Raw genomic sequence first — 25880 nt, forward strand, 5'->3', positions numbered from 1 at the left:
GCAAATAAAAATTGTGTGTCTAACCTACTGCTCAAACTTGTAATTTTATATTCCTAGCCTTTTTCCTTGGTAACAAAGTTGGTGAAAGGTTAAGGAGCAATGGTCTCATTAGGAAACCAATGGTACCACTCCACTTTTTAGTCTATCCTGGGGATGGATGTAAACTTTATGCTCTATGAGTCATCACCCAGGATAACATCTATTTTCATAATGCAACTCTCAGTGGTGTAGCCAAGTCAAAATCTGGCTAAACTGGGAACAGGATTGTCACATGAATTTCTTTGTACTTTAGGAAGTTACAGAAATCTAAAAGGTCAGTGCATTCACTGATTTTGTTTCAGCGTTTCAGCCCTAGACATCTTTGCAGATGCTGATAAGATGCAGGGTGGTACATGGCCATGCTTTATAGAAATTCTGAAACCAAACAACATTCCCACGGCTGTTGATGCTTGCTAAATAAATCCATAAACTCTTAATGAAATTTGTCTACTTGGGTAGAAATCATCAATATGGTATTTCATGCATTGGATTTATTTTGTGAATCTGTGCACAGGACTTTTGAAGTTGTTGCTTTGAATTATTTTAATGGAATCACGATCACGATCACGACCACCCTGTTGTTCGTCGATTGCCTCGAGCAGGTGCCAGTAACGTCTTCTTCGTCCTAGCCCTGAGATTTTTTTTTTTAAAGTGCCATATTCAAGGCTTTTTCAGGGTTAGGAGAATGAGACCCATCATTGTTACTGGTATTTGGCATATTGGGTATACCACGGGGAGTTTGCCAGACTCTGCCGTGTGGGCATGTTACATTTGGTAGCCTGCCAGTTTGACCAAATTAGGAATGAGATGATAAGATGTCGCGCGGCCGCAAATCCGGGAGCTGAGTGTGATGATCTCTGGATCCTGGCCGTTGTTGGAGTTACACGGCAGTTGGTGGGTGTAACTGTCTAGTTACTGGCAGGTCCAGTCCCAAACTGTGCAGGCTTGGAGATCTCAGCCCCGGGTCCCACACACCTGGGTTCCTCTGTCAGTTCTTTTATGCGTGAGGCTCATCCAAGTGTGTGGAGAGTGGTCTCAGCATGGCCTTGGCTGGGCCTCGGTGGTCTTCAGCTGTTGGGCCCTGGTGGAGACAGTCAGGCATAGGGTAGGAGACTCTGCCTTGTTCTCTCCCAGGAGCTGAGTGTTTTTTATGTTTTTAATGGAAGCTGTGCAAAAATGGGTCGAACTAAGTAATTCTGATGAAATAACAATTAAGCTACTCTTTCTCTATTTCTTGGCACACATATAAAAAGGTCACCATTCAAAAAACCAGTGGTAGGAATGTCTAAAATCTCTATGTATATAAATCTCAGCAGTGTCACTATCAAACTTGTTACCAGACTGTGAAGTAAGGTAATGTGGCTTGTATGATTATCCCTACCTCTGTACCCAATTAGAAGATTTTCCAACCCAAACAGTGAAAAGTTGATTCTCAAAAGCACAATTAGTTCTAGGTCAAACCACATTTTACAGTTGATATAATTGATATCTGACAAGTGAAGAATTGTTGGTTCAATAAGTAATATGGTTGGTGTGCGCAATATTTCTTCATCCACAGTTTGAAGACCAAAAAAAAAGAAAAGAAAACCTGAGTCATGAAAAGGTTAAGCTATCAAACCCTGATTGAACACGTGACAGACACAGGATTTAAAAAATTACTTTCTATGACTGGATTCATGTTCTTTGCCAATTGACTCATTTAAAGTGAATTTTTTTTGTTTTGGGCTTATGGCTTGAAATTTAGTAAAAACACTATAATAAATAAAATAATCATTATATAATTGAAACCCAAGCACAAAAATTTGTAAGTCTAAAACTGTACCTCATGATATCTCACTAATAAAAATTTAAAAATAAATAAATAAATAAATTATATGCTTTTAGGGTTGGAGCGATAGCACAGCGGGTAAAGGTGTTGGCCTTGCACACGGCCATCCCAGGTTCTATCCCCAGCATATGGTCCACGAAGCACCACTAGGAGTTTCTCCTGAGTGCAGAACCAGTAGTAACCCCTGAGCATCGTTGGGTGTGGCCCAAAAAGCAAAAATAATAATAATAATAATAATAATAATATATATATATACATATATATGATATATATGTGCGCCTTTAGGTCCTCTAGTTTTAAAATCTTATGTTCCATTTGCTCTTAATATAGTGAATTTCAGAGAATAATCATAATAAAATAGGATTCTAATTATGTAAATTCAGATTACTGACTTTAGGGACAAAATAAATAATGTAAATAGAAGTGTTTGCAAAGAGAAAAAAACAATTGTCAATTCAGATGAGATATAAAAAGAAGTTTGACATTTTTATTTGGGCTTCTATTTTACCTAGAAATATTTATAGACCTTTTGTCTACTGGTAAAAACAACATTTAAATGTGAACTTTAATACAGAATTCAAAATCATTTGTCATGTGTCAGGGCCAGAGAAATTGTACAGGGGTTCAGGTGCTTGCCTTGCCTATGACCAATTCTGGTTCAATCCCCAGCATCCATTATGGTCTTCTGAGCACCACTAGAAGTGATTCCTGAGCACAGAGCTGGGAGTAAACTCTGAGCATTGCCAAGTGTGACCCTCAAAGCCAAAGAAACGAAAAAACAATTGTCAGTAGGGTCTTACATGACAGCTGTTATTGACCAGAGATGCTGAGTTTATAACACGTAGCTTGGGCAGAAGAGCTTAAATTTTTAACTTATTCATTATAAGAGAAAATGAAATCCAGCTACTCAAATAAAATGTTTATCACGGAAAGTCCGTGATCTTTTTTTAGACTTTGTCTCAGCACTTGCTCACGAGTACCTCTAATAGACCATGAGCACAGTTTGTAACAAGGGCCTTCCTCATCTCTTTTGGGTTCTAGAAACAGTGATGGGTGTTGAGTATATACCAGAGAAGCAAAGAGTACTTGGCTCAATTCCCAAACCTAGTGATCTTGCGTCTAGTATATATTAGGGTTCTTAGTTCCTACCTGCGTTCTTAAAGGGATTAGTGGAGACCGAGCAGCCCCATGTTTTTTTGTATGGGTTTATCCCAAAGTATGCAGCCTTTAAATGTTAGTTATTTTGGTTTTGGGGTTCTGTTTTGTGACTGTGCCCTGACATATTTAGGGACTACTCCCAGCTCTGTGCTCGGGGATTGCTCCCAGCAGTGCATGAAGGAGCATGACATGCCTGGAATTGCACCGGGCCTCTAGCCTGCAAACCATGTGTTCAGCCCACTGTGCTCTCTCTTCAGTCCTTTAAATGTATTTAATTTTTAAATAATATCACTCTGTATAAAATGGAAAAGCAAAGTTAGACCTAGATCCATATAGTATTTTGAAGAACTACTTAAAATACCAGTATTCTTTGCCAATACTACATGCTGATATATTAAATGCCATGAAGCAATACAGTTAATAAAGCTGGAGAGCAGCTAAATCACAGCTATTTAGATCTAATGTAAAAACATTATTTTAGGACAAATTATCTTTCTTAGTACATAAAAAAAAGAATGGTGCATCCTTTCCTAACAGATCTCACAGAGTTACTGTTCTTCAGTATTCTCCCAGTTTTGCTTCCCTTTCAAGTTTAATTATAGAGTAACTAATTGCTATGAAAAGCATTTTGTAACTAATTTATCCTAGGTAGCTATTCAGGAAGTTAAAATGCTGAAAGTGAAACTTCTGGTGGCATTTTGCTAAGAAGACTGAGATGAGCAATTGTCATCCCTGCTTTTGCTCTGGCTAAAAGTCCTATGGAAAAACTTCATAGAATAAAATTATAAGATTCCAGTGGCTGCTTGTTGGTTTCATAGAAAGAGCCAACAATCACTTTCTGAGGAAAATCCTATTCTCACCCTTGGAAGCTCCCTTAGCTCACATCCCAGAAATAGTATATTCCAGATTATCTTGGTTCTAGTCCTTGGCTTCAGTTTTGTTGGGACCCTTAATGTTCAGAATAGGATGATAGTCTGTACACAAACTATCAACATCCGTGTTCTATGCTGGACCAGCAGCATAGAATTAACTAAGTCTCACCACCCATTTCAAAAGAGCAACCAAGAAAAACTGTACTGGGGAGACACTGTCTAGAGATGATGTAATATGTCCTCATAATTCATTGAAACCTATCCTAGGACTAAGCCAATTTATCTCAAGTCATATACCTGGGATCATGTCATGTGACCTATGATAAAATTGCTTATCTGAAATGCTATTGGCCTGTATGAAGGGCTTTACAAGAAATTTCATGTACTTAATTTAAAGGTATTGTTGTATAATTTCGTTCATTCTTTTTCCCAAAAACATTTACTGATTCCTTATCACTTACCAGATTATATTCTGTGTAATAGAGAAGCAGTAACGACCGACTCGGAGACAGTCTCCAGGTGTGTGGAGCTTATGTTAGAGAGGAGGAAGAAGGAGGCATTTTCCACCCTGAAAAAATAGTGATTTCGTAGGGAGGAAAACTAAAGTGCAGTGAGGGTATAGAAGTAGTGAGTGGACCGAGTAATACTAGTGGTGTCCCCTATGCCCTCTGAGCACTATTTGGGAAGCTCCTTGTTCTACCATCCCAGAAGAAAGTGATTGAGGGCACGGATGGGTGCTTTTTTTTTCAAGTAGAACAGTCATGGAAATTCTCTGTGACCCTTGGGCAGAGACTTAAATGAGGGAGCAAAGCTTGCAGTTATCTGGGGAGAAGTCCTCCAGGCCTAAAGGACGGTAGGTGTGAAGCATGGGAGCTGGGTGATGATGCTTCTAGAATGACGGAGGAGGACCAGGAGAGCAGGGAGGAGTGAGTAAGTGAGACAGCAGAGGAACATCAGCCAAGAGAGTAGCAGGTGGGAGATGTTATCAATCCCAAAATTGGGATTTCATTTTGGGTGTAAAATGGAGCCACAGAAGAGTGTGAAGCAGAGAAAGAGTCATGAATGAACTTCTATTGGAGTGGAGCAAAGGTGGAGGCAAGAATTGCGGTAAAGAATAAGGAGGTTGAAGTAAGGAACAGGGAGATTTCAGTTAGGAGTAATGAGATTGTAATAACCCAGATGGGAGAGGGTGGTGGCTTAGATATAGAGGGTGGTGACAAAGGTGATAGAATGTAGTTCTGTTCTTATCTTTAGAAGGTATAGGCCATTGACTGTGGTAGTGCACTCTTGAACTTCAGTTCCTCTTTACAAAATAGGAGAGTCTCAGAAGAGACAGATTAAGAACAACAGAGCCAGGCCAGGGAATTAAGGTACAAAGATGCTGTCAAGGAATGATTGAGACAAATATCCAAACCACAGTCTACAACACTGAAATCAAGAGACCCAAACTTTTTTTTTCTTTTTTTATTAGTGAAACACCATGAGGTACAGTTATAGGCTTACAAATTTTGTGCTTGGGTTTCAGTTATACAGTGATCAAGTGCCCATCCCTCCACCAGTGCCCATCATCCATCACCATGGGTCCCAGGATCCCCCCATCCCCCATCCCCCCCGTCCCATCCTGCCTCTGTGGCAGGGTATTCCCCCTTGTTCTCTCTCTCTTCTTTTGGGTACTGTGTTTTGCAAGAGAGGCTTTGAGTGGCAATCATGTTTGGTCTATAGACTACTTTTAGCATGCTTCTCCCACCCTGGGAGGGTCCTCACAACACCCTTCATGTGGTGCTCTCTTCTCTATCTGAGCTTCCTTTTCACCTAGAACGTGTGACAAGAGACCCAAACTTTTAATAACCAAACTTAGCAACCAAACTGCCTGTCCAGAGGACAGACTATAGGAAAGGGGAGTAGGGAGGGCAGGATACGGGAGGGAACCTGGAACATTGGTGGAGGGAAGTTGACACTGGTGGTGAAACGGGTGCTACAATATTGTATGTCTAAAACTTAACTATGAATAACTTTGTAAATCATGGTCATTTAATAAAATTTTCAATGTGAAAAAAGTACACAGCCACCAAAACTGAAGAAAAATCATTTTAGAAGCATATTAACAAGCTAATTAATAAAATAAAGAGCTGAAATAGGAAGACTCTATGATTGGTCTGTTATGTGGAGTGCAGAGTCAGTACCTGGCATCAAGTAAGCACTCCCTGTGTTAGTCCTGTTGTTTCTTTTGTTTCTGTTGCTCTCATCATCATCACCATCATCATCGTCATCATCATCATCATCATCATCAAGAAGATTCTAAGTCGAATGTGAGATGTGAGAGAAATCAGGGATAACTCCAAGACTCCTGTATTGAGCAAACCAGAAATATAGACTTGCATTTACTAAGATGTAAACTGAGAAAGGAGCAAGTTTTCATAGGGAATCACATAACTGAATGTTTTTCGTTTGATATACTTGTACTTTCTGCAGCTCTATAATGAATAATTATAAGCTATGTATCTGAAAAATAAAAGAATGAAAGAAACCTAATCAAGTAATTCTAACCCATGTGATTATATAATTCATACTTGCCAAACTTGCATGGTTACAAACACATTTTTTACAAGAATGAATTTGGAAGATTTCTTTCTAAAAATACCCAGTCAGGGAAATGAAAATCTTCTCCTTCCAAAAATAAACTATGCATGTCTCTGTCACCCTACAGATGACCCAATTTCTCCCTACACGGGCTGGTTGTTGACTATCACAGAGACCAAACAGCCCCAACCGTTGCCGATGCCTTGTACAGGAGGATGTTGGGCCCCTCTCGTCGACTACCTCCCAGAGACCATCACCCCCCGGGGCCCACTCCACAGGTGAGCAATATGTGCAGGTAAAGGAGGGAAGTGATTTCTCAGTTTTCACTAGATTTTTATTCCTATGAGAAGAGGAAAACCAATTCTAGGTCCACTCCTATGAAATGACCTTTGAGATCAAAGGGACTGATTATGACTTGAATGCTGGCTCTTGGCAGATTGAAAGAGTTTCATAAAATATTAACCACTGTGCACAGCTTCTTTCTGGCCCTTGGAAGTTTTATTGATGTCAACATAGATATTGATATTCATTCTGTTGCACTTTCAAGATTGTAAACTGCTTGAAGAGAGAACTTTTGTCTTTAGGTTCTCTTTATCCCTCATTCTTATCACCTATTAATGGCGAGATTTCAGCATGTGAATAGTTCAACCCTTCTTTCCTCTTCTTTGTAAAGCTCTGTGCTCTGTCAGAAGCTAACCTGCATTTTCCTGGAGTATGGTCTTACATAATTCTCCAGCCAAACTTGAGTTGTACTTAATTGTGATTTAATGATCTGTCAATATATTTTCATCCTCTTCAGTAGTCATATTAATTTCATCGTTTTGTTGATTAGGTGCAATATTGCCGTAATTTTTATGACTGAGATGGTGGTGGATCATAGTGTAAGAGAAGATTGGGCTCTTCATCTACCACTATTGCTTCATGCTGTCTTCTTAGGTAAGACTGGATCTAAGAGGAATTCTGGTCAGTAGGGTCAAGAATTTACCAAGATTATCCATGAAAGTTTCCTTTTCCATGGACATCCCACTTTCCTCATTTCTGAAATACTTAAATCTTTTACCTTTTGGTGACAACTGTTATGATTAAAAATTACTCTATTACTCCAACAGATAAAGGGTAGCATCTCCCTAATGCTCTAAATAAAGATATCCAGAACCAGTTGGACCTGTTTAAGGACCTCTGGCAAGATGTGATAAAATTAAAGTTGCAAAGCATCATCAGTTCATATACAGGTAGAGCATAGGTCCAGTATTGGTATTTAAATAAGCCCCCAAACTATTGAACAGAAATGAAAAGAGAACCAAGCAGATAGGAAGTTGCAGAAGAACAGTTAGAGAGGGAGGAGAAAATTAGAATCCTTCAGTAACAGGGAGAGCCAGGGAAAAGAGCCATCTAGAAAGAAAAATGTTAACCATGTCAAATGCTACAGAAAGTTCAAGAGAAGTCTGTCTATCCGCATTTTATGAGAACATTTGATTTAAGCAATAAAACATCTTCTTTTTCCTAAGCCCATCTTCTTCTTTGTGTTGGTAACACAAACAGTAACAAAGAAAACTAAACATCCTTTTAAATATGTTCCTCCTGGGTATCTTGGAATCTTTACTATCCCTGGAATCTAAACGAGCTTAAAATTTATTTATACTGAGAGATTCCACTGGTTTGGTTTTTTCTCTAGGTTTGGACCACTACCGGCCCGAAGTCTTTGAACATAGCAAAAAATTGCTTCTTCACCTCTTGATTGCCCTCTCTTGCAACAGCAATTTTCATGCCATTGCTTCTGTGCTCCTGCAGACCAGAGAGATGGGCGAAGCCAAAACACTCACAGTTCAACCAGCATATCAACCTGAATATCTCTACACAGGTAATTAAAGATGTAGTGACAGTGGACCTGAGACAGTCACGAAAGCAAAGACAGCTAGAGATGTCAGTGGAGTCCAAGTTAATTTGTAATGCTATTGTCCACCCCCAATTTTCCAACTGGTAAAAATAACAGCAACATCGTGTATAATATTTCACTTGAAATTAACTTCAGAGTCTCTCAAAATCCTTTTTTATTATTGGATATTTTCAAATATATTTTCCTTAATCTTATTATGATGGCTGCTCTCATATATTTATATTTCTTTATTAAAAATTAAGAATATGAAAAATTAAAATGTATGGGGTCTGGAAAGATAGCACAAAGGTTAAGATACTTGTCTTGCACGTAGCAACTCAGGTTCAATCTCTGGCACTATGGATTCACTTCAGAGAACCATCAGGAGTGATCCCTTAGTACAGATCCTAAGTTTTTATTTTGAACTAGAAAATATTTAATGTCTTTAAAATGGCGATGACCTCAAAGTCCTGAGATTGTCAGGGTTTTCTTCAACCTGCAATGCAGTCGGATAGGTTGCAGTATTTCATATGTTACCATGTATGTATAGATGTCTTCACAGCCTTGAAAAGAATGTACCATATTTTCATCACTTGTGGAGTGAACTGTAAGCACAGTCAGGTGCAGCCTCCAAAAACAAAACACAAAAATCAAAATTTCTTGGTCAAAGATATGTCCACAACACTAAATTTGCAGAGGGGGCTGGAGCGATAGCACAGCTGGTATGGCGTTTGCCTTGCACACAGCCGACCCGGGTTCGATTCCCAGCATCCCATATGGTCCCCCCAAGCACCGCCAGGAGTGATTCCTGAGTGCAGAGCCAGGAGTAACCCCTGAACATTGGCTGAGTGTGACCCAAAAAGCAAAAAAAAAAAAAAAGAATGCAGAGAAAAGTGACTGTCTCCTTTGCCCTGAGAGCAGGTCACTGCCTAGGGGACCAATGTTTCACTGTGACTGTCTAGTTTCCTTAAGAAATTTTTGTTATGATTTTTTATGAATTACCCAAAAGGCACTATTGGTGGAAATCTATTAAAATTCTCTGCTGGTTTGAAACAAAAATTTTTCTAGACTCTAGAACAGAAAGCATTTAGCTGTGTCAAAGAAATTACTGTGTGTCATAAAATTGTTCCCACGAAGCTTGATCCATGGTTTTCATTTGGAACTAGAAAATATTCAATGTATTTTAAATGGTGGTGAAGTCACAGTGTCCTGAGATTGTTGGGATTTTTTTTTAAACTTTAAGATACTTTGTGTAGTATAACACTGGTTTGTCCTTTCCGCCTTGTACAGGGAGCTTAGGTTTATTGGGTTACTCCCATCACAGTGCTCCCATTCGTCTGTGTTTACTTGTAAGTTCTTTCTTTGTACTCTCTTGACTTGTAAATATTGCTTTTCTCTTCTCCTTAAGTCCTTTGCATAGTTAATTCAGAGCATTGCCCTTTTTGTGTAGACACAGAAAGACAGTTAATGCTTCTTCAGTTAAAGACAGTTGAACTTTGGAACTTGGGAGTTAATTGACTTGGAATGATATTCACCCCAGAGCATCTGTTCTCTCAGTTTAAGCCTCAGTTACCCTTACTTCCTAGCACCCCAAAAGCAGGGTCCCAAGGAGGGATTGGATGGACCCAGGGCAAGCTATGAGCTACCCTGACATTGAAATGTCAGCCTAGCCAAAATTTCATAATACTTAACTAGAAGTTAGGAGCATGGTCATGGACAAATTCTGTCATGATCCAAAAAGTAGTAACTGGAGGAGGGTCCTGCTAGGGTTAGGAAAAATTAATCTGGCCTGAGCACTGTAGTCTGAGTCTGTGGTGAGATGTCCCCAGGAGAGCCACCCTACAAGCTCAATGTATCTCTTATTGTGTCCATACTAGATAACTAATATTAAGAAGTAGAATTAAGGTCTTAAATTAAGATTTTAATTAAGTTATTGAACTAAGGAAAGGAGAAAAAACACCTTAAGTGGTATTTTGCCCATGAGCAAAGGAAGGGCTTTCTTATGTTGATTTTGCAACCAGTTGAGTGTGGTGTCTATCCCCAATGCAGAGTTGTGAGAGACTAGAGAAAGAGGGGCGGCAAGATGGAGCCAGAGACACTAGCAAGGGGGACAGAGGGAGAAGAATGTAGGATAATAACGCAGGAACAGGCTCATGAGGGATGAGAGACGTGGCTGCGAGATGGAGCACGGAGAGATGAGTGGGAGAGAGGAGGAGACGGGGTGAGGGACAGTATGAGAGTAGAATGAGGGGCTCAGAGAGACTGGAACAGGCATGTGGAGAGAGTGGAATAAACGACAACTGATCAACCAGCCAGCCTGGTGGCCTCGTTTCCTCCTTCATTCACCCATGGCATGGGCCTCCCCGGGTGGCCAAGCGGCCCGAGTCCACTGAAGGTGGGCAGTGAGAGGGAGAGCCACCGGGGCTTTCGCTAGCCACCCGGAGAATACACACTTTGCATCTTAAAACATTCTGGCTAAGGTACTATTTTATATATTGTCAAGTATGAGAAGTGTCTGCACAGCCTTGAAAAGGATCAAGGCTTTGTACAGTTTTCATCACCTGTACCCAGCAATATTGTATCTTCTGATAGATTTATTAAAGCAATAGAGAGGAGAGGGGAAGAAAAGTATCTATCTATTAAAACAGAGGAGTAGACAATAGAACACCGTATTACCAAATGCACTCTGATCACACAGCAGTGCAACTGCTAAGAAAGGAATAATCACCTTATGCAACCATAACTGTAACCAACATCTAGGGTTGTCTCAAAACAATTGAGTTGCTATATCCTTCGCCATGCGCCCCTCCTGCTCTCAGTTAGTGCCACCCCTCACACATCCCACTGTGATCTTCTCCCACCAGGTGGCTTTGATTTCCTGAGAGAGGGTCAGTCTTCCCCGGTGCCAGACTCAGGTCTGAGTTCCAGCTCCACCTCCTCCAGCATCAGTCTGGGGGGCAGCAGTGGGAACCTCCCCCAGATGACGCAGGAGGTGGAAGACGTGGACACAGCAGCTGAAATGGACGAAAAGGCCAACAAGCTCATTGAGTTCCTCACCACCAGGTAATCATGGGCCAAGAGCCAGGCTGCAGTCTTCAGGTTGCCTTTTTGGGAATATGCCATCGCTTTAAAACCACACCAAAGGTGGGTGGGGCTGAAGCCCTAGTACAGCAGGTCGGGCATTGGCCTTGTACGTGGCAGACCTGGGTTCAATTCCTGGCATCCCATATGGTACCCTGCGAGCACCACCAGGAGTGATTCCTCATTGCAGAGCAAGAGTTACCCCTGAGAATCACCAGTGTGGCCCAAACCCAAAGAAAGAAAGAAAGAAGGAAAGGAGGGAGGAAGCAGGAAGAGAAATAACACAGCAGGAAAGATGTGCCAGAGTTCTAGAAAAGGCCTGTTTTCTATTCTAAATTGTGTCTGCTGGAATCCGAGTATGAAGCAGACACTAGTAGTAGTTCTCTCAGATCCTACTGATGTCACAGTTTATGTGCAGAGATTTGTCTATAATGATGATGCATCCGAAGGCTGAAGATAGTAGCGCCCTGGGGTTAGATGACTTTAATCATCTAATTAGAGCAGCCAGCGTCTGGGAGGACTGAGAGTTACCAAAAAAAATACCTCTCTGGAAATCAAAAGATGTTAGCCATGATCTGTTCAGGAGCAGCTGTCTGCTGGTCTAGTTCAAAGATGGACATCAGAAACCACAAACAATAGGAACTATAAGAAGAGAATCAAACTTTCAAGTCAAGACTAAGAAAAAAATATGTGAACGGTCTTATTTTTTTCCTGTCTTCTGGTTCTCCTTTTTTAAAAAATCAGTTTAGAGGACTGGAGAGATAGTACTTGCCTTGCATGAGGCTGACCCCAGTTCAATGCCCACTACCCCATATGGTCCTGCAAGCACTATCAGATATATCACAGAATAGGGGCTGGAGTAATAGCACAGCAGGTAGGGCACTTGCCTTGCACGCAGCCAACCCAGGTTCGATTCCCAGCATCCCATATGATACCCCGAGTACCGCCAGGAGTAATTCCTGAGTACATGGCCAGGAATAACCCCTGTGCATCGCCAGGTGTGACTGAAAAAAAAGAAAGAAATACACAGAATAAAGAGCCAGGAGTAAGCCCTGAGCCCTACCAGGTGTGCCCCCCAAAACAAAACAAGCAAGCAAACACAGTTAAGCAGTTTAGCTTATAGGACTTCAGAATTGTTAGCACCCTACAGGTCAGTATTTGCATGCTTTAATAGTGTGTGTGCTCACCTTTCTCAGCAAATTCAGGACTGAATATCTATTTTGTGTTTCTGTTAACTAGTTTTGTTGTCAGCAATTAATCCCAAAATTTTAAGAATTAAATTTTCTTCCCTCAACTAATGACCAGAATGGTCTACATAGCCCGGTAGAAAACGTGATGTACAGAATAATTAGAAAAGACAGCCAATGGTGCCTCCATGGAGGGTAACCACAGATCTGAATGGATTGGGGAAGAATGGTTTTGTCACCTCTCACCCACCATCAACGCCACACCATGGTCAGAAAGCGTGTCCTTTGAAACTGTCACATTCCATTGTTGCTACTGAAAACCAAATAGACGAAAAAGACTGCCTCTCAATTAGATTCTACAGTATTGACAACCAAGTGAAGTGATCCTGATGAAAAAAACATTATTTTTAAAATTCGTCAACGTAAAAGTTGAGTCTGTATTTCAATGTAATCCTCTATTATCATTCTTTAACAAACAGTATAGCACTGTTATCTCTCTAAAAATTGTTCTGGTAGATTAAAATATTTTAAATTTGTGAGGAAAATATTAGGAAAAATATTGTGTGGTAACATCTACCTTAAAAAGATGAGAAATTTTGCCCCTAAAATATGCCCAAGTCTGGAGAGTTAGCACAGCAGATAGGGGACTTGTCTTGCACACAGCCAACTTACATTCAATCCCAAGCATCCCATAAGGTCACCTAGGCTTGCTAGGAGTGATCCCTGAGTGCAGAGCTAGGAGTCAGCCCTCAGCATAGCCAGTGTGGCCCAGAAGACAAACAAAAGCATATTCAGTATGTAAACTACTGTTATCTCAAGGGGAACAAAGGTCGATCTTCTTTTAGTATACTCTTAAGCGTTACAAGGCAACAATTTATCACTAAATTAGTAGAATTTTAAAAATATGTATTGAACTGCATAAATGACTTATTAATAGAAAATAATGATTATGTTTTTGATATTTTTTGTGTTCTTCAGGGCATTTGGTCCACTTTGGTGCCATGAAGACATCACACCCAAAAATCAAAATTCCAAGAGTGCCGAACAGCTCACTAATTTCCTACGCCATGTTGTGTCTGTATTTAAAGATTCCAAATCAGGTAATCCTCTATTATCATTCTAAAACCCAGTCTTAGCTTCTGATTATAATGGAGTTCGTTTTCCCCACCTCATCACACCCTTTATATGTGTGTGAGTCCTGCATTTGACATTGATAGCAAAAGCATGCTCCTAGGAATCTTTCAAAGCTTATTTCATATATGCCTAACTGAGTAATAGTTAATATATGTCTATTTGCATGTGCTCTATCAAAAAATTTCCCCATCATCTCTGTTGTCCTCCTTTCACTTACCTTGCTAGAATTAACCTGTGCCTGTGATATTCATTTTATTTTTAAAAAGACATGAAAAAATAAATCTCTCTGTCTGTCACCTGACACAACTGTGAGAAAATGTCAGTCTTACAAACAGACTTTCAGAAAGAAAGAAATTTTCTGGCGAAATGTTTGTGACTTTAAAGTTTACAAACAATTCCTGTTGCAATGACTATTCCTATTCCACATACAGAGTAATTCTTACTCAGATTATAGTGGCATCATATTCTTGATGCCTCTAGTTGAATTCCTCCCCATTCACCCTGACCCTGACTGATTTGTGTGTGAAATTATATTTGGTTTCTCCGCATGTGCAGCAATTCTCTCTACCAATGAACGAGACTGGTCGTATTCAGTAGGGCTCACTAGCTGCCCCAGCTGCTCTGGATAATTAGCCCAGCTCACAGTTGAAACACTCCAGATTAGCCACATCTCTTTTCATTAGCAGAAGACAAGTTACTTTTTATTAAAAAAAAAAGCGAAACTGAAAAGGGGAAGTCATTCCAGGAATAGGACTGCCATTTTTGATAATTTTAGTTCCCTTCTGGAACTTCTTTGACATGCTAAGGCATAGTAAGTTGATTTTTCTACACACTTATGAAAAAATTGAGCATAGAGGGGCTGGAGCAATGGCACAGCAGGTAGGGCGTTTGCCTTGCATGCGGCTGACCTGGGTTTGATTCCAGCTTCCCATATGGTCTCCTGAGCACTGCCAGGAGTAATTCTTAAGTGAAGAGCCAGGAGTGACCTCTATGCAACGCCGGGTGTGACCCAAAAAGCAAAAAAAAAAATTGAGCATAGAGTGGAGAAAGAAATATATTATTTGTATGACTGCATATATGTTAGAAAATATATCAATGCCTTATTCTGTATTCTCAGAAATATATCAGACTGCTCAGAGTTTGGCTCTTTGCAGTTTTTCTCAACTTGCCTGATACATTTTTTTATTAAAAATATTTTTAATAGTGAGACATCATGATACATTTTTATTCACTACAATTTTCCTGGTACATCCATCCTTGCTTTGTACCTGTTCCACTACAACACAATAAAATTAATTCCTAGAAAGACATTTATTAGTAGAGGTAATGTAACTCCAATGACAAATACCCCTAGAATTCAGAGGCTTTGTTCTGGATCATATATCAGCATGTTATGGATGTTTGACAGGAGTTCTTCCATCCGGAGTTTCTATAGCCTTCATCCTGACGAGATTCAGAGACTATAGACTGTATTTCTGAGGAATGCTGGAAACTGGGTTCACTGAGGAGCAAAAGAGAAAAGGAAAAGTGCTGTGACATCTATGAAGTATGTAGCAAGAGAGATAATAACCTCAAGAAAGCGAGTGCTGGGGCTTGAGCAGTAGCGCAGCAGGTTGGGCCTTTGCCTTGCACAGGGCTGACCCAGGTTCAATTCCCATCATCCCATATGGTCCCCAAGCACCGCCAGGAGTATTTCCTGAGTGCAGAGCTAGGAGTAACCCCTGTGCATGGCCTGGTGTGACCCAAAAAGCAAAAAAAGAAAGAAAGAAGGAAGGAAGGAAGGAAGGAAGGAAGGAAGGAAGGAAGGAAGGAAGGAAAGAAAGAAAGAAAGAAAGAAAGAAAGAAAGAAAGAAAGAAAGAAAGAAAGAAAGAAAAAGAAAGTGCTACTGCCCTTTTGTTTCACCCACCTGGTCACCTAAGAAGTTCCAGGGAGTGTCGGGACTGATAAAGTCTGCCCTCAAGTACCTATGTGAAATGCATCTTTGCATCCCAACAGGCTGCCCAAGTTCCACTTGATATTTACAGTGTGGGAACCCATCACAAACATCCAATTTTTCAGTGAAACTCAGGCTGAAGAGAGGAATTTGTTCCTTGTAGAAAAGAAAAAGTCAGTTCTGACCTCTGCACAGCCTTTGGGTTTCCATGTTCTATCCTTAGAGAAAAGGATTTTTCTTAGAGAAAAGGAAGAAAACTATTACCAAAGTTAACTATACTTATGAAGGAAATATGAGTGGAAAGATGAAGGGAGAAACATGTTCAAGGAAGAACTAGGACATCTCCAGAGAGGAGAGAGCTGAGCGCACACAGCTCAGGCAGAGGCCCTGGTCACCTCCAGAATGGGAAAACGGGCTCTCTTGCCTCTGTTGAGTTGCTTTTATAACATTTTCACAAATTTTCCCTAAAAACCTATTACTAAGCTGTTGTCAAGGAGGAGAGTTTGGAACTTGAAAGTGGTCTTTGCTATGATCATATCCTTTGTGCCTCTTCTCCGGGGGTCCCAGCCATTAGTCTGACCTGGCACTTGTCCATCTCATTCAGTTTCTGTATTTCAAATCCCTCTTGCCTTTGGGCTGGTTTGGTTAAAGATACAGTAACTTTTTCCAATCCACATCACTAGGGCCTCACCTCTCTGCCTGCCTGCCACAGGAAGTATTTTCCCTTTTATTGGCCATAAGTTAAAATAGCTTTATCTGCAGAACACTGTCACCTTAGTGATAGGATTCTGTGGTCCTTCTGGTATCATTCCAGATTCATTGTATTTGAGATGGACTTTCATGCACTTCCAGGAGATCAAGCCACCACAGACAAGTAGAAAATATGTTTTGGATATCAAAATGAAAATTCAGAATTTATTTCAAAATAAGACTTTTATTTTCCTTTTAAATTTTGTTTTATAAAGTAGTTCACAATATTTGATTACATTTAATATTCAAACGCCAATCCCACCACCATTACACCTTCCCATCACCATATTTAGGGTGTTTTCATCCCGAACTTCAATCCCTGCCCCAAAGCAGAACCGAAATAATATATTTTGTATTGTGATGAAGCGATAGCACAGCGGGTAGGGCGTTTGCCTTACAAGCGGCCAACATGGCCGACCCGAGTTCGATTCCTCCGCCCCTCTCGGGGAGCCCGGCAAGCTACCAAGAGTATTGGATATGCCAGACACAGTAACAACAAAGTCTCCAATGGAGACGTTACTGGGCCCGCTCGAGCAAATCGACGATCAACAGGAGGGCCTTTATCTTTATCTTTATTGTGATGAAAAATCGCTGAAAATGCTACAAAAAGGTATTCTTAGAGGAAAGAGTGTGAAGATTGTTGTATTTCATGGAGGGGCCATTAAACCCTTCTATAAGAGATCACTAACATGTTGTTAAAGGTTGAGCCTTGTGTGCTTTTTATATGTCACTGTCACTGTCCTCCCATTGTTCATCAATTTTCTCGAGCGGGCACCAGTAACATCTCCATTGTGAGACTTCTTGTTACTGTTTTTGGCGTACTGAATACATCATGGGTAGCTTCCCAGGCTTTGCTATGTGGATGAATACTCTTGCTAGCTTGCCGGGCTCTCCGAGAGGGCCAGAGGAATCGAACCCAGATCGGCCATGTGCAAGCCTTACCCGCTATGCTATCACTCCAGCCCTTTTATATATGTATCAATAAAAAAAATGTCTATTTTCCCTCTGAGGTTGGTTGCCTCCTACTTTGAACCCTATCAAATGTGATGCATTAATCTTGGAGTATGGGTAGGGGTGTGGTTTGTGCAGCCGCCTGGTCCAGGAATGGATTCATTCATGGGTGATGCTCTGCCTGAGCATGTGCAGAACGCCATGAGCATGGCAGCGGCTGGGTTCTGGAGGTTTTCAGCTGCCTGACTGGGTCCCTTGGGGTGAGGAGGAGTCTCACCCGCCCCTCCTCCCTCCGGGGCACCCAGAGTAGAACTGTCTGGCGCTGGGTCTGGCGGCATGGTAACATGACTATTTTCATGGCCGTGTGACATCTATACTCTGCCCCACTGATGTACCAAAAGTTGTACACCACATTTGATGGGTTGTAATGTAGAAGGCAACCTATGTCGATATATATATATATATATATATACACAAATATATATATATATACATATATGTGTACATATATTTAACCCACACAGCAGAGCCTGGCAAGCTACCCGTGGCACATTCAATATGCCAAAAACAGTGACAATAACGAGTCTCATTCCCCTGACCCTGAAAGAGCCTCCAATACGGCAGCGTTGGGAAAGACAGGTAAGGAGAGGCTGCTCAAATCTCAGGACTGAGACGAATGGAGACATTACTGGCACCGGCTCAAGTAAATTGATGAACAACGGGATGACAGTGATACAGTGATACAGTGATATATATTCACACACAAAAGACAACCTAACAACATGTTAGGAATCTCTTATACATGGGCTTAATGGCTCCAGGGTCAGATACAACACTCTTCACATACTTTTTCTAAGAAAACATTTGGATAATTTTTAGCGTAGTATTCATAACAAGCAATACAAAATAAATTATTTAGTTCATGCTTTAGGGGCAGGTTTTTGGTGGTGGTGGGAAAATTCAAAATAATAATGGTGGGGGGCACTGGTGGAGGGATCCGTATTTGATCATGGTATGACCGAAATCCAAGCACAAAAATTTGTAAATCTACAACTGTACCTCATGGTGTTTCACTAATAATAAAAAATAATAATAATGGTGGGATAATGTAATGGTGTTGGGACTGGTATTGGAATATTGAATGTAATAAATTTTGTAAATAACTTTTGAAAAATCAAATTAAAAAATAAATAAATTTTCTAAATGATCTGTTCATAATTTGGGAACTCTCCATATGAATTTAATCCTTTATCTAACATACTGAACATCTAAGACCATTTTCCAAAACCTTTCCTCTGCATAAACACCTTCTTGTGTCTACTCATCCATAGGGCCAAAGGGCCAAAAGGCAACCAAAAAAAATGACACAAATTATCTATCCCTCTTCATCCACTTTCATGTGACAGTCAGATATGCCAGAGTTCTTTGGCTCAAAGAATTTCCTCAACATATTCAGAATTTCCCCAACATATTCTCTGGCATACTTCTTTACCTACCTGTTTTCCTTCTTGAAGAGAGGCACAGCAAGTATAAAGTTTAATAACCTAGAATTCAATCATGTGTTTTACCTCCCATTTTTATTTTAATGTTAGATGGAAGCCACAACTGTTGTTGCAATTCTAGAGTTGAAATTGATTAGATAACAAAGTTCCAATATTAAAAATCTATAAGTATAAGAAAAATTAATTTTATGAGAAAATTGTTATATCTGATCACAAGGTTGTTAAGTCCTTGTATAAGAATTTATTAAGCTATTCATTGTTAGTTGAGCCTTCTGTGTTATTGTTTTTGCTTGTTGAGTTGAGTTGCTTCTGTTACCTTCCCATCGAACTTAGTGTGTACTCCTTCTATCATTTCAAGTACTAAGGAATTAGGAGGTGTTGTGGCCCAGAGGCTTATAATCTATGGTCTGGGAAAATGAGATGACGTGGCAAGGACTGCAGGAGGGCTTCCGGAAATGCAGGGGAATGAAAGGAGGCTGTCCACCCTGACTCACTGACTCACAGGAAACACCAGAATTCTCAGCCTAGGCACTGGGGTACCTGAAATTTGAAAGTTTGGCATCTCTGCAGAGAGCATTCATAAAACTGTGGAGTTGAGCCGTTGGAGTGGCTGCAGTGGTGAGGTCTGTCACTGCTGGGGTTTCAGCAGAAAAGGTTCTAGCTCAACTGCCTCCCGAGGGTACGTTGAAATTTTCAGTGGTGGGGACCGGTGTATCAATGAATTGTAGCTGCTTGGCTTGCATCCCCTCGGAGATCCAGTCAAGAATCCGTAGAGTATGACTAGTGGGTGAGACAACATGGCAATGGGAGTTACCTCACATGTTAATTTTTATGCATTTTGATGCAATCTAGAGTTGAAATTGATTAGATGAAATTGTTTTCTGTTCAGGTTGAAACAATAGATAGTACAATGTGTAGGGCATTTGTCTTGCATGCAGTCAACCCAGCTTCGATCCCCAGCAACCAGTATGGGCCCCTAACACTCACAAGTAGTGATCCTGGACACAAAGCCAGGAGCAATCGCTGAGCACCACAGAATGTGGCACAAAAACACAAACACAAAACAAAACAAAGGGTTTTCTGATAGTTGATATTACCATCATGCTATTGAAAGAATGAATATTCAGGTCAAAGTTTAAACTATGACTTTTTTTTTTTGATATTTGCATTCTGGTATCTGCATATTTGTAGACAATCTGTAAAGCAAAATCTTTGACCTGGGCCTTGTTTGTGTTTAGAATTGACTGCATCCACTAATAACTTTCCTCTATAGACACAAGTACTTTGAAGGTGTTTTTCTAACAAATTCTCTGATGTAAAAATGAGTAAAGTTACTTTATGTCAAAAGTCATATGAAAGAGTAATACAAAAGTGTATAAATATATTTTAAAAACTATCAGGGTGGACAGTAATAAAACATGTGGGCACATATATGTCAGATATGAGTAAGCACATGTGAGGTAGTTTCACAAAACCTCTGAGATAGATGCTGTTATTAAGTATCACTTGATATTTATTTAATGTACCATAGGTCTGTTATTACTGATTTTTAAACAGTGGTAACTGCAACACCAGAATAAGCAGAACAGTAACTACCTTCTTCTCTTGTTCTTGGTCTCCTAGGTTTTCACCTAGAGCAACACTTGAGTGAAGTTGCGTTACAGACAGCCCTTGCTAGCTCTTCAAGACATTATGCAGGCCGGTCCTTCCAGATATTCCGGGCACTCAAGCAACCTTTGTCAGCACATGCATTGTCTGACCTTCTCTCAAGACTGGTCGAGGTGATTGGAGAGCATGGAGATGAGATTCAGGTACAGATGGAAAGACCAATGAACTCACCCTTCTCTGTTTCACTCATGAGGAGTTCATTGATTTCTTTGAACTCTCTTTTTCTAAGTGATCCAGCCATGTTTGACATGTGTAATTTATTTAAATATTCAATATGTATGGAGGTTGACATTTTTTTTTGCTTTTTGGGTCACACCTGGCTTTGCACTCAGTAATCACTCCTGGCAGTGTTCGGGCGACCATATGGGATGCTGGGAATCGAACCTGGGTCGGCCGCGTGCAAGGCAAACGCCCTACCCGCTGTGCTATTGCTCCAGCACCTGGAGGTTGACTTTTTATGAAGGATCCCACCTCCCAAATAGCACTGAAGGACCCTGGGTGCCACTTCCATGATTCTTAACCAATCTGGTACATCCAGTGAATGCTGGGACTGGAAAATTCTGTGCCAGGTACTGCCAGGGATACCTCAGTGGTACACAGGTGACCTCTGGAACTACCCCTAGTGATGTTCCTGGGGACATGTGGTGCCAAGTGTTGAATGCAGGTTGCACACAAGCAAAACATGAGTCCTAACCTCTTTACTTATCTCACCAGCCCCAGAAGTTGAGTTTTGTTTTACAAAAATTGCTCTAAGGAACATGGTTCAATGGATAATGTTTTATAGGCCAGCAACTCTATGCCTTTGGGGACTCCTCTGTTTTTGTAGTTGCCTTTAGTTGACAGGAGTGGGAGAATTATTTTGTATTTATTTGTCCTTTTTTGGCAAATGTCCCTAAATGTTATTTGTAATCTTCCTATCCAAAGAAGGATACCTTTTGTAACTATGCAAGGCTCAGTAAAATGAGAGGAGTTAAGAAGTAAGTACAGGAGAGATAGATGCCACAAGAAAACATGATAGACTGGACACACCAAAGTCCAGAGAGTTGAACAGGTTGAAGGCCAAGGGCCTTATAGCTCTGTAGTATGGGTAAGTCCCTGATTTTGCATCAGAAATGTTCCTGTATCTAAAGAAAGTTGCAATCCTATGGACTTTAGCTTCATTTCCTCCTCCTGACTATTGAAGGTGCTGATTTGAGGGCTTAGAGGTTTTGTTTTTGATTTTTTTTTCATAAGTTTAGTTTATTGGGGCTACCTACCTGTACTCAGAGTTCTTTCCAGGCTCTGCATTCAAGGGATCATACTGGGGATTGAAGAGAGGTTGGCTGTATATAAGGCAAATGCCTTAAGCCCTGTGCTGTCTCTCCAGCCCTGAAAGTGCTGCTTTAAATGCCAGAACTTCTCATATCTCATGTTTTAATCTGAAATTTTTAAACATCATTACTTTGTATTTCAAATGTCCACCAACCTCCTCAGTAAGGAACCTTGCTTGCTATTTTAAGCCTGTCCCTTCCCCAGTGGACTTCCAAGATTTACCTGTTAAGGACTTCAAAAATGGGGGGGAAGGGGGGTAATGTGGGAGGTCAGGAATGATTTATTTGATAGCTCCTGAATCATCTGAATTCCTACATCACCCTTAAAATTTGTTTCTGAACCTTGTAAATTAAACTAGCAATGATTATCCAGCATTCAGTGATATTAACATTACACAAATAAACTTTGTATTAATAGAATGTATCTTGAGGGGCTGGAGCGATAGCACAGTGGTAGGGCATTTGCCTTGCACGCAGCCAACATGGCTGACTTGAGTTTGATTCCTCTGCCCCTCACGGAGAGCCCGGCAAGCTACTGAGAGTATCTCACCCGCACGGCAGAGCCTGGCAGGCTCCCCGTGACGTATTCGATATGCCAAACACAGTAACAAGTCTCATGATGGAGACGTTACTGGGCCCGCTCAAGCAAATCAATGAACAACGGGAGGACAGTGACAGTGACAGTGAAATCTTGAAGAGTTAATTCAAGGGGTTCAAGTATATGACTGGTAAGTAGAAGCCCCCAGTTGGATCCTTGATCCCACCTAGCCCCTTGAGCACTAATATGTGTAACCCTGGTACACTTTGAGCACCACTGGGTAGCTTTTGTTGCCCCTGGAAACCCTGGTCCCCAGCAGCACTGAGTCAATGGATCAAGCTGTGCAATCCAGCTGAATATCACTGGGAGTGACCCTGAACCCACTGAGCATTGCTTGGGTCATCAACAATGATTATAAGAAAATAAAATTTTTCTTTGGGAAGATAACAATAGTTCTAAGTAGTTCACAATGTGGCTTTGCATGTTAATAGGGATATGTCATGGAAGCACTCCTCACATTGGAAGCTGCCGTGGATAACTTGTCTGATTGTTTGAAGAACTGTGATCTCTTAACTGTGTTATCACGGTAAGAACCAGCTTATGTCATTTGAAACTGAGAATGTTGTACTGAGTTATTGGGGAAATACCTGGACACTGGCAAAGTTGAGTGAGTAAATCTAGCTTTTAAAATCTGCTTATGACCTGAAAAGATTTCTAAGATTTTTTAAAGGATATCGTCATATTTTAATATATAAAAAGCATATTTTATATATTTTATTTATATATTTTTATATCAGGAAAATATATTGTAGGACTATCCTCCCGTTGTTCATCAATTTGCTCAAGTGGGCACCAGTAACATCTCCATTGTGATACTTGTTGTTACTCTTTTTGGCATATCGAATACATCACCAGTAGCTTGCCAGTCTTTGCTGTGCGGTTTTGTTGTTGTTTAGTTGGTGAAGTTGTTTTTTGTCACTTTGAATTTAAAAGTAAGAAAACTTGTTCCTTTGACTTTAAGAATATGGAAAAATAAGAAGTAGCATTTTCAAAGAATGATTTGCTCCCTTGTTCATCAGTAGATTGTGGAAGGATTGGATTTTCACTGGAGCATGTTGGCTTTCTCTTGACCATCTTCATTTTTACATCCAGCTCTTCATCACCAGATTTGAGTTCTAGCACTAAACTGACAGCAAGCAGGAAGAGCACAGGACAGCTGAATGTAAACCCGGGAACAGTCAGTGGCAACACGGCAACCGCAGAACGGAGCCGGCATCAGAGAAGCTTCTCTGTACCCAAGAAGTTTGGTGTCATTGACCGATCCTCAGATCCACCTCGAAGTGCCACACTGGACAGAATTCAGGCTTGTACCCAACAAGGCCTGTCCTCTAAAACCCGAAGTTCATCCTCCTTGAAGGACAGTCTCACAGACCCATCACACATAAACCATCCAACCAACCTGCTGGCCACCATCTTCTGGGTCACAGTGGCCTTGATGGAATCTGATTTTGAGTTTGAATACCTCATGGCCTTAAGGCTGCTGAATAGACTGCTGGCACACATGCCACTTGATAAAGCTGAGAACCGAGAGAAATTGGAGAAACTTCAGGCACAGCTCAAGTGGGCAGACTTCTCAGGGTTGCAGCAGCTACTGCTGAAAGGATTCACTTCTCTCACCACCACAGACCTTACCCTGCAGCTTTTCAGTTTGCTGACACCAGTGTCCAAAGTCTCCATGGTGGACTCATCCCAAGCCATTGGTAAAGTCAACGTTCCTCTATCTCACAGTTCTGGTGGTAGCTATATACATCTCTAGTGCAACAAAATAATGTTGCTGACTGCTTTAAAAACTCTTCTGAGGGCACCAGAGCAATAGTACAGCAGGTGGGGCACTTGCCTTATATGCAACCAACTTGGGTTCCATCGATACCTAGCACCACATATGGTCCCTGAGCACCACCTTGAGTGATTCCTGTGCACAGAAGCAGGAGTAAATTCTGGCCCCGAGCAAACAAATGATTTAGGACTGACCTGTGTCCAGAGGAATTAGTTCCCATCCCCTGTGTCGGCCAGTGGTGATTTCTGACAATGTTGGTTTCTCAGCTTGGCAGATAATAACCATCATTCCAGAAATTCTTATTAAATTTTTGCTACTCTAGAAAGTAAAAACTCTCCTTAGAAATAATTCCTTGATAATAATTTGGTTTATTTTTTAAATTCCTTAATCTAGAAGTTTTATTTATATGATAGAAAATATTTGAAGTCAGAAGCATAAGAGGAACAAAAAAATAAAAATGTATTATTTATATTTTTGTGCTTTGGGGATAAAATTATTTGTTCATTCCATTACCCCTATATAATTCCTCCTTTATGCCAACTCGTAAATCTCTTTTTTCTTTGAAAAATTCTTACTGTTTTGAATTAAGTCAAATCAACAAATTATAGTTTTGGTATCACAGCATATAGCCCCATATTCTTTTTTAAATTTAATTTTATTTTATAAAGTTGTTCACAATAATTTGTTACATTTACTATTCTAACACCTAACCACCATCATATTTTGAATATTTCTACCCTGACCTCAAACTCTTCCACCAAAGCAGGACATAAGTAATTTATTTTGTATTGCTTGTTAAGAATTGTCACTGTCACTGTCCTCCCATTGTTCATCAATCTGCTCGAGCAGGCCCAGTAACATCTCCATCGTGAGACTCGTTGTTACTGTGTTTGGCATATTGACTACATCACGGGTAGCTTGCCAGGCTTTGCCGTGCGGGCGAGATACTCTCTGTAGCTTGCCGGGCTCTCTGAGAGGGGTGGAAGAATTGAACTCAGGTTGGCCAAGTTGGCTGCATGCAAGGCAAATGCCCTACCACTGTGCTATTGCTCTAGCCCTGTTAAGAATAATCCACTAAAAATTATCCAAAAATTTTTCCTTAGAGGAAAGTGTATGAAGATTGTTGTATTTCACCCTGGAGCCTTTAAGCCCTTGTAAAGAGATTACTAACATGTTAAAGATTTAGACTTATGTGCATATACATACACACATATCTATATGTATGTGTTTTTTTTTCTCCCTGAGATGGGTTTCCTTCTACTTTACAACCTATCAAATGTCATGTACTACTCTTGGTACATCAGTGGTATAAAGTATGAGATGTCACTCCAGGAATTTTAAATTTTAAATACTGTTATACAGCTGAGGTTAATTTAATTTTTTTAACTGGATGGTGACTTTGGGTCTAGAGGTATCTCTGTGGTATATTGTCCTGTGTTGCTCTCTTCCAACAGATTTGTGAGTCTCTGGATCTTGATCTAATATGGCACCAGAGGCAGTTCCTGGACATGACTGCCAGGCTACTGGAAGCACAGGGAGATGGGGGGGAGGTTGCCCATTCCCAACTCCATGTAAGCCTGGAGATTTTAGTCACAAGTCCCCCATACCTGCGTTTTTCAGCAGTTTCACTCATGA

At 40.6% G+C, this 25880-nt stretch overlaps 1 protein-coding gene across 4 annotated transcripts in view; it reads left to right on the forward strand.

Annotated features, from left to right (window-relative positions):
- The window catches only part of FRY (FRY microtubule binding protein), a 381871-nt gene that overhangs the window by 305970 nt on the left and 50021 nt on the right, over positions 1-25880 (forward strand). For all 4 annotated transcript variants that reach the window (XM_056110039.1, XM_056110037.1, XM_056110038.1 and 1 more), the window contains exons 37-44: positions 6605-6755; positions 7310-7413; positions 8153-8338; positions 11218-11416; positions 13600-13721; positions 20516-20703; positions 22900-22994; positions 23561-24168. In XM_056110039.1, the coding sequence (XP_055966014.1) occupies positions 6605-6755; positions 7310-7413; positions 8153-8338; positions 11218-11416; positions 13600-13721; positions 20516-20703; positions 22900-22994; positions 23561-24168 (1653 nt within the window). The remainder of the gene's footprint in view (positions 1-6604; positions 6756-7309; positions 7414-8152; positions 8339-11217; positions 11417-13599; positions 13722-20515; positions 20704-22899; positions 22995-23560; positions 24169-25880) is intronic.

The sequence above is a fragment of the Sorex fumeus genome, unplaced genomic scaffold (assembly GCF_029834395.1).
Source record: "Sorex fumeus unplaced genomic scaffold, SorFum_2.1 ptg000008l, whole genome shotgun sequence".
NCBI classification, from domain to species: domain Eukaryota; kingdom Metazoa; phylum Chordata; class Mammalia; order Eulipotyphla; family Soricidae; genus Sorex; species Sorex fumeus.